This window comes from Dromiciops gliroides, chromosome 4, assembly GCF_019393635.1.
Source record: "Dromiciops gliroides isolate mDroGli1 chromosome 4, mDroGli1.pri, whole genome shotgun sequence".
Lineage (NCBI taxonomy): Eukaryota > Metazoa > Chordata > Mammalia > Microbiotheria > Microbiotheriidae > Dromiciops > Dromiciops gliroides.
In genome coordinates, this window is record NC_057864.1 from 462,158,423 (window position 1) to 462,172,006 (window position 13,584).

At 47.3% G+C, this 13,584-nt stretch overlaps 1 protein-coding gene across 1 annotated transcript in view; it reads left to right on the forward strand.

Moving 5' to 3' along the window:
* The window catches only part of LOC122725325 (solute carrier family 13 member 2-like), a 29,104-nt gene extending 17,054 nt beyond the window's left edge, over nucleotides 1-12,050 (forward strand). The window contains exons 6-12 of the mRNA XM_043962380.1: nucleotides 268-390; nucleotides 3,351-3,569; nucleotides 5,990-6,086; nucleotides 6,464-6,577; nucleotides 8,898-9,059; nucleotides 9,904-10,041; nucleotides 11,560-12,050. Of these exons, the coding sequence (XP_043818315.1) occupies nucleotides 268-390; nucleotides 3,351-3,569; nucleotides 5,990-6,086; nucleotides 6,464-6,577; nucleotides 8,898-9,059; nucleotides 9,904-10,041; nucleotides 11,560-11,733 (1,027 nt within the window). The 3' untranslated portion in view covers nucleotides 11,734-12,050. The remainder of the gene's footprint in view (nucleotides 1-267; nucleotides 391-3,350; nucleotides 3,570-5,989; nucleotides 6,087-6,463; nucleotides 6,578-8,897; nucleotides 9,060-9,903; nucleotides 10,042-11,559) is intronic.
* Nucleotides 12,051-13,584: the final 1,534 nt, after the last annotated feature.

The following is a 13,584-nucleotide window of genomic DNA, read 5'->3' on the forward strand; positions in this document are numbered from 1 at the left end:
TTGGCTGACAACAACTGAGGAAGTCTCCATTGCTGAAATTGGTGGACAGAGTCCAGACCAAAATAATCCTCCCTGTCCGTTGGCTGGCAGGAGTAGACTGAAAGATGATGCCCTCTTATTTTGCAAATGGTAGAGAATCCCTGACCCCTGGGCTCTCCCAGGTTAGGCTCAGCTGATCAGGCTACCCAAGACACCCACATAAGCAGGCAAGGGAAACAGGACCTTGTTGCCATGGAAATAATCACTGTCATTCCTCCAATCCCACAGGCTCTTCCCAGACAACCCCAATGTGGTGAACTTTGCTTCCTGGTTCGGTTTTGCCTTCCCCATCACGGTCATCCTACTGTTACTATCCTGGATATGCCTTCAGCTCCTGTTCTTGGGATTTAAGTAAGTTTCAGGACCGGTCCAAGGCTCATACCAGCCGGAAGTTATGCCTCCAAAGGGCATCTGACCCTCAGAAAACTTTACAGTAAGGTCAGGGATCAATCAACCAATAAGCAGGCATTTCTTCATGCCAGGCATTGTGGTCGGTGCTAAGGGTACAAAGACCACAATGAAACTATCGCCGCCCTCATGGGCGAGACAAGCAATAATGGTCCCTGACATTTATACAAAGCACCCTAGGGTTACTCCAATAGATAGAAGGCATTGCAGAACCTGTTATCTCATGTGGTCCTCACGATTGTCCAGTGAGGCAGGAAGCATGAGTAGCATTTCCCCATTTTACAGGTGAGGAAACTGAAGCAGAGAGGGGATATAGATAGATAGATAGATAGATAGATAGATAGATAGATAGATAGATAGATAGATAGATAGATAGATAGATAGATAGATGTAGAGGTAGAGGTAGAGATAGAGATATATATATAGCTTGCTCAAGATGAAATAGGTCATTTTTCTGGTTAAAGCCAGGACTTCAGATCTCAGTGTGGTCGTTAAGTTTGGGGTATGAACCAACATAAGATCACAGGATTTAGAGCCTGGAAGGGACCATCAAGATCACTCAGTTCAATCCCTCCCCCCACTTTATAGGTGAGAAAACTGAGGCCCAGGGTGGGTTAGAATGACTTAGCAGGTCACTAGCAGCTAAGCTGAAATTCAAAACCAGTTCCAAATCCCCACCTCCACTATGCTGCCAAACAATGCCTAGGTCTCACACTAAGTTGGCCAGATTGGTCGGTCAATCAATAAGCATTTTTAAGCACCTTACCATGTGCCAGGCACCATGTTAAACACTAGGGGTACACAAAGAGGCAAAAGACAGTCTTGCCCACAGTCGAATAGGACTTATTGAATAATATACAAACCACATTGACACTTGCAAGGAGGATGCACAAATCTAGATGTGCATCTTTGTTGCCCCTGGCTGCCATCTGCTGGATCCCCATCGGTTTGGTCTGGGGTAAAAAGGTTGTACACATCAATGATTCCAGAAGACAGGATCATTATTTATATTATATATATATAATGTAAATACATACATATGTAAGTATATGATATAATTTTTAACTACCAGGTGGTTCCCAGAACTTAGGGGTTGTGGGGCTTTATGTGGCACTAAACAAAGGGAGATGAGACCTCTTACAAATGGACCAATCTTGAGTATAAGTTGAGGCCTAGGGGTTAGCAGAATTCCTCTAGAGTCAGAGGCTGTACCTACAGATACTGATTAGACCTTCTTGACCCACACATCCTCCATTTTCCATAGAGTCCCGATTGAAACAGGTCTCTTGGGGGGCAGCTAGGTGGTGCAGTGGATAGAGCACCAGCCTTGGATTCAGGAGGACCTGAGTTCAAATCCAACCTCACACACTTGACACTTACTAGCTGTGTGACCCTGGGCAAGTCACTTAACCCTCACTGCCCTGGAAAAAAAATCTTAATATAGAATAAATATACAATATAAAATAAATTATAAAATAGAAACAATACATGATGTATTATTGTATTAAATATCACTATAGTAGAAAAGAACCCAGTCCCAGAATGCATGATTTATAACTTCTAACTTTATTGTTATAGCTATGGTTCCCCTGCCCTAACTTGGCCCCTTATAAACCTCTCAGAGTTGGAAGCCCCAGCTGCCTCATGACCCCAGACAAAAGCATCATGCTCTATCCCTAAACATCCTCCAGTGAATTTTAAGATGCTCCCACCTGGGCTGTCCATTTTACATTCCAAGTATGGTAGGCCTGCTTATTTTATAATAAATATTTTTATAAATATGATACATAATAAAATAGCCCTGTAGTGTTTAAAACAGGCTCTTGGCTCCCTCCCTGCAGAGTCCAGCCCCTTGCCATTTCCTTCTCCAGCTCATTTGACAGATGAGGAAACTGAGGCAAACAGGGTAAGTGACTTGCCCAGGGTCACACAGCTAGTAAGCATCTGAGGTCACAATTGAACTCGGGTCCTCCTGACTCCAGGCCCTGAATGCTATGCACTATGGTACCACCTACCTGCCCCTAAAGGGGTTGGTGGATAATCTCTAAGATTTCCTTCTAGTTCTAACTATAGTTCTAAGATCTTATGAATTTGAGGAGCGGAGAGAAAGGATGAAAGAATAATAGAAAGAATGTGATGACACAAAGTTAATCCCATGACCTCAAAAAAAAAAGAAAAGAAAAGGAAGGACTTTGAAAGTCCCCACAAATGAGTCTATTCATCTAAAGGCCTTCCTTCTTTCTCTTTCCTTTGTAACCTCCCCAAGTCCCACCTTCTATTCTTGGTTCACTTGGCATTGTAGTCCTAGTAAAACAAATATTCAATCTGAAGTGAGAGGACTTGAATTCAAATCCTCACCCTGCTACTTGCTAGCTGTATGACATTGAATAAGTCATTTCCCTTCCTCAAGGGCTTCAGTTTCCACCTCTGTATAACAAAGTAGTTGTTGCAGGTGTTATAGAACTACCCATCTTTGAATCTAGGACCTTTCTCCTAGACAATAATAGTTCCTCACCTAGGTCCTTGAAATAGATTCTGATAAGTGTATGAATGGTTTCTTTTGTAATCCTAGTAAAACTACATAATTTGATAACCAGTATAATTGGCTTCTTTCATAATCTTATGCATTTTATTATTCATTTGAGAAGGAGGCCATAGGCTTCACCAGACTGTCTGGCCAGGACATCCAGGGCACAAAAAAACTGTTGCTTCCTCTTTAAGAAGAATAAATTATTAGAAAACAAGCCAACGGTTTGCTGTGTGACCTTGGAGAGTCATTTACCTTCCTTGGCTTCAGTTTGCCAATCTATAAAATGGGAACATTAACAAGATAAGTCCATGCCTGCTCTTGGAGTGGTTCTGATTGAGGATGTGTGACTGTGAATGTGTCCCTTTGCCTATAGCTTGCGGAAGAACTTCGGCTGCAGAGGGCAGGCTGGAGAAAAGGAGAAAGCAGCATACCGAGTCATCCAGACTGAACAGAAGAAGTTGGGCCCCATGACTGTTGCTGAGAAACTCGTCACCGTCCTGTTTGTTCTCCTAGTAGTCCTGTGGTTCACGAGAGAGCCTGGCTTCTTCCCCGGTTGGGGCAATGTGGCCTTTCCTAACGAAAAGGGGGAAAGGTAAGGCTCCAAGGGAGACCACATGCACTGATGCTTAGGAGTGAGGAAAGGGGAGGATGAATGGCCCCAAGGAAGATGGCAGAATGAGAGCCAAGAATGGACAGATCCCACCAAACCAAGGCACAGTGGGCATCCACTGGAGGGAAAGAAGGAGGGATGTTAGACATGGGGAAGAACTTCCCAGAAATGGTGGTCATGGAGACAAAGATGGCTCTAGAAAGCCTTGAGAGAGACAGAGACGGAGACGGAGAGAGACAGTGAGAGACAGAGACAGAACAGGATGAGGAGATCACGGGATGCAGATCAGAGGATGCAGATCCTTTATCATCCAGTTGAGGGGCTCTTAATCTGGGATCTGCAAATTCTTTTTTCCTTAACATTTGGTTGTTTTCTTCATCCTTGGGTTTTTTTGTTTGTTTGTTGTTGTTGGGTTTTGTTTTTGTTTTTGTTCTTTATTTGTTTGTTTGTTTTGGGCAGGGCAATGAAGATTAAGTGACTTGCCCAGGGTCACACAGCTAGTAAGTGTCAAAGGTCAGATTTGAACTCAGGTCCTCCTGAATCCAAGACTGGTTCTTTAATCCATTGCACCACCTAGCTGCCCCTTCATCCTTGTTTTTAAAATACTTTAATATTGGTACTTAATACTTGGTTTTTCCTTAATATTTTCATAACTGTATTTCCATGTAATTGTTTCCATTGTATTTTATGTACTTTAAAACATAAAAAGGGTTTCCTAGGCTTCCCCAGACTTCCCAAGGGGTCTTCAACAAAAAAAGGTCTAAGAAACCCTACATTTTATGGGATGGGAGGGGAGAGATGGAATTGGAGTTGAGGGTAGAGGGGCCTGGAATGAGGGAATGGGGAAGGGATGGATTAGAGGAGGCAGAAGCAGAGGGGTTCGATTTGTTTTGATTCAATAAACATTTATTAAAAGCCTACTATGTGGGCGGCTAGGTGGCGCAGTGGATAAAGAACCGGCCTTGGATTCAGGAGTACCGGAGTTCAAATCCGGCCTCAGACACTTGACTTACTAGCTGTGTGACCCTGGGCAAGTCACTTAACCCCCATTGCCCAGGGAAAAAAAGCCTACTATGTGCCAGACACCAGGGATACAAAGCTAAGAAAAGTCCCTGACTTCTAGGAGCTTACATTCTCCTGGGAGAGGGTACAAAAGATAAATGAGTAAATACCAGGGAGCTGATTCTAGGTTCAGGGGACAGCCTATTTAAAAGAAAAATACAGAAGTAGATGAAATACCCAGTTCTGGGGAAAGCAAGGAAGTCAGTTTGGTTGGAATATACAGTATGTGAAGGAGAGGAATGTGAAATAATGCTGGAAAGGTAGGTTGAGTCACAGGCTATTGAGGTGGCCAGTTCAAAGAAGGGAAAATACTTTCTATCTAATTCCCTCTGGTTCAGTTCAGGTAAATTCTTCAGTCCAGTCAGATCCCACCTTCCGTAGGAGGACTTTCTCAGTGTTCCCTCTATCCCCCCAGCCATTGCTAATGCCTTCCCTTCCATTTACTCTTTATATATGTGCATATTTGCCCATCAGACTGAGCTTCTTGAGGGGGGCACTACATTTTTGCCATTCTTTGTATGCCCAGTACTTAGCACCACATCTGTACATAATAGATATGTAATAAACATTTGTTGACTGACAGATACCAACAGTGGCAACAAGCTGCTACAGCATACTAGGGAGGGATTCTAAAGGAAGAGACAGGCTCAGCATCAGGGATCCTGATGGGCACATGGAAAATGACAAATTGGTAGGTGAGAAGTAATATCCTGCCAGCTAAAGCCCCAGCTTCACAGGAGCACCTGTGGTGGGGCTCAAACTGGAAGGCTCCTGGAGGGGGTGAGGCTTAGACTGAATCAGTTGATTATCAGCCACAAACCTGATGGAGAATCAGGATCTCACATGTCTAAAGTTATTTGTTTTACAAAGCACTTGGCCTCCCAACACCTTCCCAAGCTAGGTAAGGCAAGCATTGTCATCCCCCTTTTATAGATGAAGAAACTGAGGCTCAGAGGGAGGTTAAGTGACTCACTCATGGCCACCCAGCTGGTAAATGGAGGATTCAAATTTGAACCTTCTGGCTCCTGATCTAACCCTTAATACACCACATTACTCTATATTAGGGTTGTACTAGGCATGGTACCTCCTCTCAAGGAGCTTACAGTCTAGCTGTAGAGATAAGGAGGTACAAGAGGACTATACACAGTAATTGCTGGAGGAATTTGGAGAAGGCCACTGAAAGCTGTGCAAACATTATGGATGCACGTGAAACTTGGCCTGAGCCTTGAAGGATGGTTGGATGGAAAGGCCAGGGCTGAGGAAAGAAGCCAACTCCTCTGATACCCTTCCCCAAGCCCTTGCGCTCATTGCCTCTCCTCTGCCCCCACTACCCCTTGCAGCATGGTCTCAGACGGCACCGTGGCCTTCTTCATCGGCATCCTCCTGTTTATCATACCCTCAGAGCTCCCTGGCTCCCAGCAGCAGGGTAAGTATTTGGTCATGGAAGGAGGGATGGTGGGGAAGGAGAGGTGGGGATAGAAATCAGCAAACCCTGGAGAAGGAAAAGACCTCAGAGCCATTTGATCTGCATCCCCCCTCCCTGCCTCTCACTTTTACATAGTCCTCATTTTATAGAGGAGCAAAGTGAGGGTCACATACAGTTGGTTGTTGATGGGTGGGCAGTAGAACCCAAGTGTTCTAGGTCCCAGCTCAGTGTCCCTTTTTCCACTACACTACAATGGAAGGAATGAAGTTCTGGTGTTCTTCCCAATACCTGGGCAGGGGTTCCAGAGTGAGTAGAACAGAGAAGGGAACATGTCATCCAGGGGCTCTCTCAGTGACCTGTTTCCTCTCTTTGGGGACCAGGCACCGAGGGGAAGTTGAAGGCCCCACCTGCACTCCTGACCTGGAATATCGTGAATAAGAAAATGCCCTGGAATATCGTCTTCCTGCTGGGTGGAGGCTTTGCTCTGGCCAGGGGCAGTGAGGTAAACACCACCCCACTCCTGCCCCACCCCCATCAACTCTCTTTCTGCTCCCAGGAAGAAAAAAGAAAGAAGCTGGGGGGGATAAGGAATGAACTGAGTGGGGGAGCTCACATGACACAGGGGAGGAATTAACTTCTGTTCAGAAGTTAGAAGTTTTGGGGGCAGATGGAAAGAAGTAATTTGATTATAGTCTAAGAGACTACCATGATATATATCATATATGTTATATATATATATATATATATATATAATATATTACATATGCATATGTGAATTATATAAGTGATTATATTATACATATATGTGTGTATATTTCAAGTCCACATTTGTGATTTCATCAGGGTAGGGAATTTCCAGTGAATTTCCCATTTGTATTAGAGCAGCTAGGTGGAGCAGTGGAGCTGAGTTCAAATCTGACTTCAGATACTGCATACTGCCTGCCCCTGAACAAGTCACTTTACCCTGCTTGCCTCAGTTTCCTCATCTGTCAAATGAGCTGGAGAAGGAAATAGCAAACCACTCCAGGATCTTTGTGGAGAAAACGCCACAGGGGGTGAAGAGTCAGACACGACCTAACAGCAACACCATTTATATACCCTTTGAGGCTTGCAAAGCACTTTTGCATATTATTTCATTTGATCCTCACAACAACCCTATGAAGTAGGTGCTATTATTATCATCATTTTACAGATGGGGAAACTGAGGCACATAAAGATGAAGTGACTTGCCCCAGGGTCACCTGAATAGTAAGTGTCCAAGACAGAATTTGAACTCAGTTCTTCCTGACTCCACATTTCGTACTCCATCCACTGCACCCACCCGTCTGCCCCCAGGAAAAGAAAGCATGCATTTGTTCTTTGGAGCCAGGAGGTCAGGTTCAGGAACTTTATGACCAGCTAGATCCAGTAACGCTAAAGTGTATCATACCATCCCTCTCTCCCTATCCAATCCAATGTTTGCCCCAGCTCCGAAATTGGAGCAGCTTCATTGCCTGCTACAGCCGCAAGAGGGCAACAAAATCACACTCAGCACAGCTTCTGGAAACCCAGATTTCCCGAGTCCTCTGTGGCCCTGGGATCTGATCCCACTGTCTCCCATAGCCCCTGGGAGTGACTGCCTGCGCCAGCTGTGAAGAAGGGAGGCTACCTGACTCAGCTTCCCCCTGAGCCTAGAGCTCCATCTCTCCCATCACAAATTGGGACAAAGGGGACTTCCTGGGAGAGCACATGCCCAGGAATTTAATGCAGGAGGGACCTCAGACCCCCTCCTTGCTGTACGGTTGGAGAGAAGGCTGGCATTTCCTAGTGACCTGACCTCAGGACATGCATCCAGCTGTCAATGGTCCCAGCAATTCTTTTCTCTGAGTTCTGGGTGGCAGGGAGATGACTGGGACGGGGGACGGGGGTGGGGGGATGGGGGGACATGGCAAGGATCGATAGAGAAGGTCTCCCTGCCCTATCCCTTCCTGCTGAAGAGGCCAGCTCATAGAGCACTCCCCCTTCCCCCCAGCTCAGCCCCTAATGCTTCATCCATGCACACTCCCTGTGCCCAAAGACAAAGGGAAGCTGGGAAGGGCTGAGGGCAGGGAAGGAGGTGCTACTAGCACAGGAATGATGACAACAGGGACTACGGATAGGGACAACCAGATGATCCCTGCTTTAAAGGATTATCTTTTCCCCATCTCTTCCCCCCCCCCTTACCCACCATCATTTTGTTTTTGCATTAGAAGGTTTCTTATTGGGGGCAGTTAAGTGGCACAGTGGATAGAGCACGGGCCCTGGAGTCAGGAGAACCTGAGTTCAAATCCGACCTCAGACACTTGACACTTCCTAGCTGTGTGACCCTGAGCAAGTCACTTAACCCTCATTGCCCCATCAAAAAAAAAAAAAAAAAGGTTTCCGATTGTCTTAAGAAGTCTTTCCAGCACCAGGAAACATGAAGCCCAGGGGATCCTACTTCCAATAAAATTCTGGTCTTCTCCCTGCCCCAATTGTGCCTGGGTCAAGGGAGGGCCAGGGAGGGAGAAGAGGGCCTGGAATCCAGGTCTGTCCCCTCTTTTTGCTCAAGCCACTGGACCTTGACCCATGACCTGCCAAAATTCAAGCAATCTTCCCATTTCCTACTTTCCTTGCTTTTTCTTTGGGGGGTGGGGGGTAAGGAAAGGGAAATGAGGATTTGTTATGCCAAAACTCAGACAAAGCAATTTTGTCAAGACACTGAAGCATCTTAGCCCACCCCAGGGCTCCTGAATGAGGTAACCACATTCCCCTCTGTTCCTCAAGTCAGTGCTATGTTTCTTCCCATTCCTTACTCCCTACAGACATCAGGCCTGTCCCAGTGGCTGGGGGAAAAGCTAACACCACTACAGAGCATCCCTGCTCCAGCCATCGCCTTCATCCTTAGTGTCCTTGTGGCTACCTTCACTGAATGTACCAGCAATGTGGCCACCAATACCCTCTTTCTGCCCATCGTCGCTTCCATGGTAAGACACCCTTTACCCCCATTTCTCTTCCTATCCTGTCTTTTAAAAGCTCCTCTTCCCTCATGTCCCGTCACCCAGAGCTGACCCAGACCTGTCAGTTTCTAAACTGAGGGGACCCTGCTGCATCTGAAATTTGTGAAAGTAGAGAATTCCCAGCCTTCGTGGGCTGCCAGGCCCTGGTGACCTCTGGATGCCTGGCTCTTTGGCCCCTGACTCACCTCCACCCCCTACCCTCCCACCCCTATTCCCTGTCCTGGCTGACATCACCAGGTGAGAATCTAGTTGGTTGTTCTGTCATTCCCCTCCCAATATGAGTCTTGGTCACCCCCAAAGTGACCAGGTAAGATTTCTCACCAGGGGCGTCCCTGGGCCCCAGCCCTTTTAGGGTGCGTTCCCACAGCTCTTTGATGGAATCCCTGTGGTCCCTTTGAGATCAGTTTTATGGGCCCCTCCCCTCTCCACACCTGAAGGGCAGGTCAGCTAGTCATCTTCTGGAGGAGATCTAAGGCCCAGGGAGGTGAAGGGCCCCTCTTAGCCCACAAAACACCTTCTGAAGTAGGGAACAAGCCCTAGAGCCCTCCCAAGCACTCCCGACTACTGGGGCTCTGCCCACCCGGGCAGAGAAGAGGGGGTCCAAGGCTGGCCCCAGCCCCACCTTGTTCTGTCAGTTTCAAGGACTCTCCATCAGTGTCCTCACTGATCTGTGAAATAATGGGATGTGAGCAGGTGCTGTGGCAAGGGCTCTTGCCCCTTCCTGCCCACCTTACTTGCATGAAGCCAAGACTTCCAAGTTCTTCATTTCCTCATTGTTCTGACCTCTCCTCCCCTTTGTCTTCCCTGCTAGTCCCAGGCCATCTGCCTCAATCCACTCTATGTCATGCTCCCCTGTACCATCACATCCTCTCTGGCCTTTATGCTGCCTGTGGCCACCCCAGCTAATGCCATCGTCTTCTCATTTGGAAATCTCAAAGTGTGTGACATGGTAAGTAGTGAAGAAGAAACCAGGGTGAGAAAAGCTGCCCTCTCCCCACATACACACACCCCTCCCCACATACTTGTATTCTATCTCTTCTCTCATCCTACTCCATGGGAACCAGGTAGAGTTAGTAGTGAGGGAAAGAGTCCTAGTGTGGACCACAAAGTGGATACAAGAAAGACCTTTCTCTCCCACTCTCCCCACAACCCCTCCCCTTAGGTACCTTCCACTTTTACTTCTTGTCTATCTATTCATGTACATATTATCTCCCCTATTAAAAATGGAAACTATTGAGCGGGGGGAGCTATTTTTGCCTTTCTTTGTTTGTCCTGCTTTAGCAGGGTGCCTGATTCATACATACACTTAACAAACCCTTGTTGATTGATTGATTGATAGAAGACATGAATTAAGATACAAGGGAAGGCAGTTACCAAGGGCAGTTCAGTTAGCAAGGGAGAGGAAGGGAATCCACTTTCCTTCCCTTTCCAAAAATCACAGCTCGGGACAGCCCAAAGAGGGCTGAACTGGGGTCAAATCCCAACTCTGACACTCTCTGTGTGACCTTGGTGGTCACTAGATTTCACTTCCCTCAGGCTTAGTTTCTTCATCTGTAAAATGAGAGGATGGGGCTAGATGGCTTCTGTGGTTCCTTCTGGCTTTGGAGCTATGATACTGAAAGGTTTGCTTTTCTGTTCTTCCCTCCCTTCCCTTAGCCCAGCAGAATGTAAGTTCTTTGAGGGGAGGCTGCCTTGACTCCCCTAGCACCTGGCACAGTGCCTTGTTTATGAGAGACACTTAGACATTTAATAAATCTGTGGGATAGGATGGGATGGGATGAGAAAAGATGAGGTGAGATGGGATGGAATGGGATGAGATCCTTTAGGAAAGGCTTCTACAAAGTACATACCTTCTACCCTGAGCCCATCCTTCTCATTTAATGTCTCTGTGCCTCAATTTCTGCATCTGCAAAATGGAGCAGGGGGTGGTTTCTAAAGAAAGAAGGAAGGAAGGAATGTGCCTTCTTTAGCCAGACACTGTGCTAAGTATCATATAAAGATCATTTCATTTGATCTTCACAACAACCCTGGTAGGTAGGTGTTATTCTTATTCCCATTTTATTGTTGAGGAAACTAAGGCATTTAGCAACTTGCCTCAGTTCACATAGCTAATAAGCTCGTGAGTATTTGAGGTGGAACTTGAACTCAGATCTTCCTGATTCCCAGCCCAGGGCTCTATCTGTTGCTGTTCAGTCAGGTACGGCTCTTTGTGGTTCCATTTGGGGTTCTCTGGGCAAAGATACTGGAGTGGTTTGCCATTTCCTTCTCTGGCTCATTTTATAGATGAGGAACTGGGACAAACAGGGTTAAGTGACTTGCCTGGGGCCCCACAGCTATCTGAGGCTAGATTTGAACTCAGGAAGATGAGTCTCCATCCATTCTATCCATTGCTGCCTATGATTTCAATAGGAATGGGAATCCTCCTGAGCCACTCATTGAACCCTGCCATCTCTCTCCCCTCTTCCAGGCCAAAGCAGGATTTCTTCTCAATATCATTGGCATAGTGATCATCACGCTGGCCATCAACACCTGGGGCTACCCCATCTTTCAACTGGACCATTTCCCTACCTGGGCCCAGATCAACAGCAATGCCACCTGCGGAGTCAACGGCCAATCCAACACAAGCTTTGTCTCCCCTTAACCTCCCTGGGGAGGGAGGGGGTCTGCTTGGAGAGATCCTCTATGAACACATGCTCCCAAGCCTTTCAGCCTCGGTGTGTGGACAGGCCTGGGGATGGTGAAGAGGTAGCCTTTGTGTGTACATTTGAATGTGTTCACACAACATGTGTGTGTCATAGAGTGTGCATGGATGCTCCTGCAATGTGGTATGTTTACAAAGCACACCTCTGTCTGTGTGTGTGTCTGTGTGTGTGTGTTTATGGGTGTCCGTGTGATAGCTGAATGAGGGTATTTGGTGACAACACCTCCTTCAGTTTCTCCAAAGATACAGCCACAGCTCCTATATTTTAACTGTTTTTATTGAGATTCTGGGGAGGCTCCAATTGGAAGTTCCCAGGACTGGAGTGACTTGAGTTTCAGCCTCTCTGCAAGGAGTTTAGCAATTCCAGGCCCTGGCTGGACAGCTCCTCTCTTGAAGAATGGTGGGAAGGGGGGAGGGTCAGAGTATTTGCCACATTAAAGACTTTTCTGTACCTTACACCATTTGCACTCATTTAAGGAACTGCTTCAACATCTCTCTCTTCTCTCTGAACAAATCATCCTGCATGTTGTGACCAGAGTTAGGGGGCCTGAGCAGCCAGGGACAGGGGAGAGGGAATGCCCTGTCCTGAACCTAGAGAGGCCCTGGTTCTAGTCTGGAATCCAGGGAACCTGCAAAGATCACTGGGAAGAGTTCTGGCTCTTGCTTTTGCCATTGAATCCCTGGGGTGATTTGGGCAAATCAGAAACTCACTGGGTGTCGGTTTGTTCATCGATGACCCTTTGGGTCCCTTAATTTCTTTGACTTCACTTTTTTTTCAATCTGAGGAGATTGGACTTGATTACTTCTGAGGCTTCTTCTAGATCTAAAAATCTCTTCTAGAACTCAGGACAAGAGGGGAGAGATAGGAGCTGGAGGAAAGGGGGCTGGTTCTGATGGGTTTGTTCTCAGTTATAGCGTTATAGGCTTTGGGGCTGAAAGGGACCTCAGAAATCACCTGGCCCAAACCCCTCATTTTACAGATGAAGAAACTGAGACTCAGAGAAATAGTTTGCCCAGGATCACACAGCTAGTAAATGGTCAAAGCAGGATCCAACCAAGGTCCTTCACCTCCAGATCTATCACGTTTCCCACTACTCCAAGATTCGAGAAATCAGTTCCACCTCACTGCAAGGCACCCACCTCCCCAGGCAGCTAGCTGCCCCAAGGAGAGATGACCTAAGGGAAAGTTAGCTGGGGGAGATGGGGGGAGGGGGACCTGCTCACCTTTAAAAGCAAACGACCTTTTGGGGGTGGGGGAGATCAGAGCGGCAGGTCTGCACCCTTGGACACCAGTGGCCCAATACTGTGGGGGTGGGCAGCCCCTCCCCCTGCCCCCATGCCAGCCTCTCCCCCTGGCATCCATAGCACAGAGAGAAGGTAATGCCTGGCACTGTTGCCAGGGCCAACCAGAGTAGGCGCAGCCACCCAAGAAAAGCAGGGCTGACATCACCACAGCCGGGCTAATTGGGAGCTGCCGGTCCCTGCCTGTCTTTGGGAAAACCAGCCCACCCCTTCCCAGAGCACTCCCTCACCATTTACATAAAACCCGCCATCCCTGCCAGATCCAGCGAGCGCCGTCATCCGGACCCTTTCTCGGGCTGGTAAAACCGGTCCTGGGCAGGGAGGGCAGGTAGTGCCACCCAAAAGGAAGGGGCACGATGGTTTGAAAGGCAGCCCCTTTCCTGCTTCCCTGCACAGAGACACTTGCAACAAGAGAAGGAGGGATAGAAGTTAGAGTCAACATTTGATCTGACCCTTGGAGGTTTACCAAGGACTTCCCTAGCAGCAAGC